This window comes from Melanotaenia boesemani, chromosome 15 (genome assembly GCF_017639745.1).
Source record: "Melanotaenia boesemani isolate fMelBoe1 chromosome 15, fMelBoe1.pri, whole genome shotgun sequence".
Classification (NCBI taxonomy): Eukaryota; Metazoa; Chordata; class Actinopteri; order Atheriniformes; family Melanotaeniidae; genus Melanotaenia; species Melanotaenia boesemani.
Window position 1 is genome coordinate 2,774,951 of NC_055696.1, and position 2,895 is coordinate 2,777,845.

General features: G+C 39.5%; 1 protein-coding gene across 1 annotated transcript; it reads right to left on the reverse strand.

The window, feature by feature from the left end:
• Positions 1-23: 23 nt before the first annotated feature.
• LOC121654281 (neuferricin) lies at positions 24-2,824 on the reverse strand. The gene is made up of 4 exons (XM_042008345.1): positions 2,446-2,824; positions 2,108-2,248; positions 1,311-1,497; positions 24-1,177 (listed from the first exon to the last, which is right to left on the reverse strand). The coding sequence occupies exons 1-4, from the start codon at positions 2,699-2,701 to the stop codon at positions 1,003-1,005; spliced, it is 759 nt and encodes a 252-aa protein (XP_041864279.1). The 5' UTR covers positions 2,702-2,824; the 3' UTR covers positions 24-1,002.
• Between the last annotated feature and the right edge of the window lie 71 nt (positions 2,825-2,895).

The following is a 2,895-nucleotide window of genomic DNA, read 5'->3' on the forward strand; positions in this document are numbered from 1 at the left end:
TAAAATGAATCAGACTAGGTGAATTTAATGAGAAAGCATATCAACTTTTTTTAAAGGTAATTTCCAAATGAGTTCCAATAAATTAATTTAGACATAGTACTTTTCCATACACGAAATATGGCACAACTGAACAAAAATGAGTGGGGCTGATTCTCTCTGTACTTTGTAGATTATTTGACACTTCAGTCCGAATAAATGGATATGTTGAGTTTACATGAAAAGGTTGAGGAAATGGGACCTAAGAGCCAGTTTTTCCACAAGGGAAAATAAATGTGGTCCACTAAAACTAAATGTTTTCCACAGTCCTCAGTTACAGAAATGCCTACTATGCCTATGCATATGTCTATATGTCATTTAATTTGTAACCTTTATATGTCCTGGTTATAATGATAAATCAAATTTTTAAAATCTGTCACCAAATGATAACATTCCATTTTTGAGCCTCATCGCTCTGATCATTGTCCCCACAATGTTGCCTCATGACAACTTTTTGTCTTCACCCTTCACATTTAACACTTCTTAATTTCTAAGCCTAACAGGTGCACTTTATCAAGACTACATGACATTTCTGATCATTTGGGAGAATGTGGAGTAAGTAGAGGGATGGCCAGGTAGTGGGGCCCCTTTAAGTATTGTTAAATTGTACAGATAAATGTGTGATATTTTTGACCACTACAACAGTTTTGTACTTAAATGCAGTTTGTGCTTGTCATTGTGACAAACCTAAATTTTGCCTCTGTTAACCTTTTATGCACATTGTTTAATCTTTTATGCACATTGTATTGTATCTGTATGCTCAGATATCTAGTCTGTCTCTTCCTGGTGTATTCTTGTAGGGAAAGGGAGGACAACTTTACATAAAGGTCATAAAAAACAGACAATTGAGTGTTTTTTTTTTTGTTTTTTTTTTATTGTTCACTGGTGTGATTTTACTTTTGTTTTCCTTGATTTGGTGTTAAAAAGCTGAATTGAAAATGTCTAATTTCTAAGTTTGCTCAGAGGCTAGTCATCTCCTACAGAGCATGACTCAGCATGTGGAGGGCAGCCACTGTATCTTTGTAAGCTGGAATCTTCCTCTGCTGTAGACGGATCTTTAACACAAACACATCGAACACCACTGGAGCCTGGAGAGAAGAGCTTTCGTGGGACGCCTGTCCAATCTCGTATCACTCCACCACTGCAGAAGGGAAACAAATGCATCCTGATGCTTTTGTGCATTAGCATATTAGAGCTCTAACACTGCAAATCACTACATGACTACGCCCTGTAGACTTTAGGAAAATGTCACAAGGCCAAACGTGTTTCCTTACCTTTTAGTAGAACACCAAACTCTTCCACCGCTGCCAGTGCTCCACTCCGAGTTGCAGGCTGGAAATCGTACCTTCTCAGCCTCAGACTGAGCTTTCATCTGCTGGCCCTCTGCTAATGAGGCTTCCACTTGCAGCAGGGCCTCTGTGGGCTGTCCAGTGTTATCATAGAACCGGCCTACTAATTTCCCTGAAATTCAAAGCAAGATATTTTACAGATAAAATGTCCAATAACAAAAAACATTAATTATATTAAGTAATCAGTTCAAATTGGCGATTTTTAAATGGAATACCCCAAATATTACAGAATGTAGTAAACTTTCAATGTTTCCATTTAGAGGTAGGTCCCTGGTCTGCTGGACAACAGTCCTCCAAAAGCCTACTGTAGGTCATTTATCACTGAGGGAATTTCTAGAATCATCAGGAGCTCTGGCTGAGGAAATATCTGTCTGATGGATGACAAAAACCAAAACTGTCGGAACTGGAAAACACATCTGGCACAATATGAGATGGTCTGGACTTTACTTGAACCGGAAATTCTTATTTCCATATTTTTTAATTTCAGTCTTAACATTTTGAAACACAACATGTTGATTTATGTGTAAATATAACATTGAGATGTGTAACCTCTGATTTTAAGCCTGTATTTTTAACATTTTGAAGTGTTTAAAAGCTGTTTGCTATCCTGGTAGACTGTATTCCAGGGTGAAGTATTTTCCGAAATCTACATCAGCTACTAAGTAATTTTGTTCTTTTGATATGCCAAGAGGTTTTGGAAGTATTAAGACAAAACTATTTACCAACTATGTGGTACTCCCTCTGATAGAAGGCCAGCCAGTCATAAAGGGCCACCATTTGTAGTGGGGGCAGACTGGACACATCATCTGTCAGGCCACTCTCTGTGAAGTCTCCAGTGATGAAGGCCAGTGAAACATCTCTTCCTGAAAGTACAGACATGTTTAATGGATGCTGTGCACATGTAGCTGTTGTTTTATTATTTAAGTGAAAGCTAAAAAAATAAATTTAAGGGTCTTAGTGTCTGAAAATGTTTAACCTGTGTATTACTTTGTAGCAGAAAAACATATTGTTCAATGGGCTATTGAAAGTAACAAGAACTCCAGGAAAAGCGAGGCATCACCTGCCATAAAATGATAAGATCCATTAGGTCCATAATGCTTGTGTCCCTTCTGTACGTCAAAAACCTGACCCAGGATGGCCAGGTAAAGGCCCTTGCTGCCTTCTTCTCCGTTGTACTGTGTCAATTCGCGCCTGCTCAGGAGCCGCTCGGGGGGGCCCTGGACTGGTCCCGTCACTGATTTAACGGACCAATCATAAGGAACTAAAAGCACTGCCAGTAAAACCGAGAAAAACGCGACCAATGCATAGCTCAGCATGCTGCTCAGAGTTTGTCTGATTTGAAGTCCATTCACATCACCTCACATTCTTTTGGTGGAAATGAACAGTGACGACGCAGGTGTTTCCGTCAAGATATACCACAGCGCGTGCGCAAACAAGCAACGTAAAAGACGTTTGTGGCAGTTTGACGTACAGTACGTCAATGCGGTAGTAGTCCACAGTGGAGTTCTCG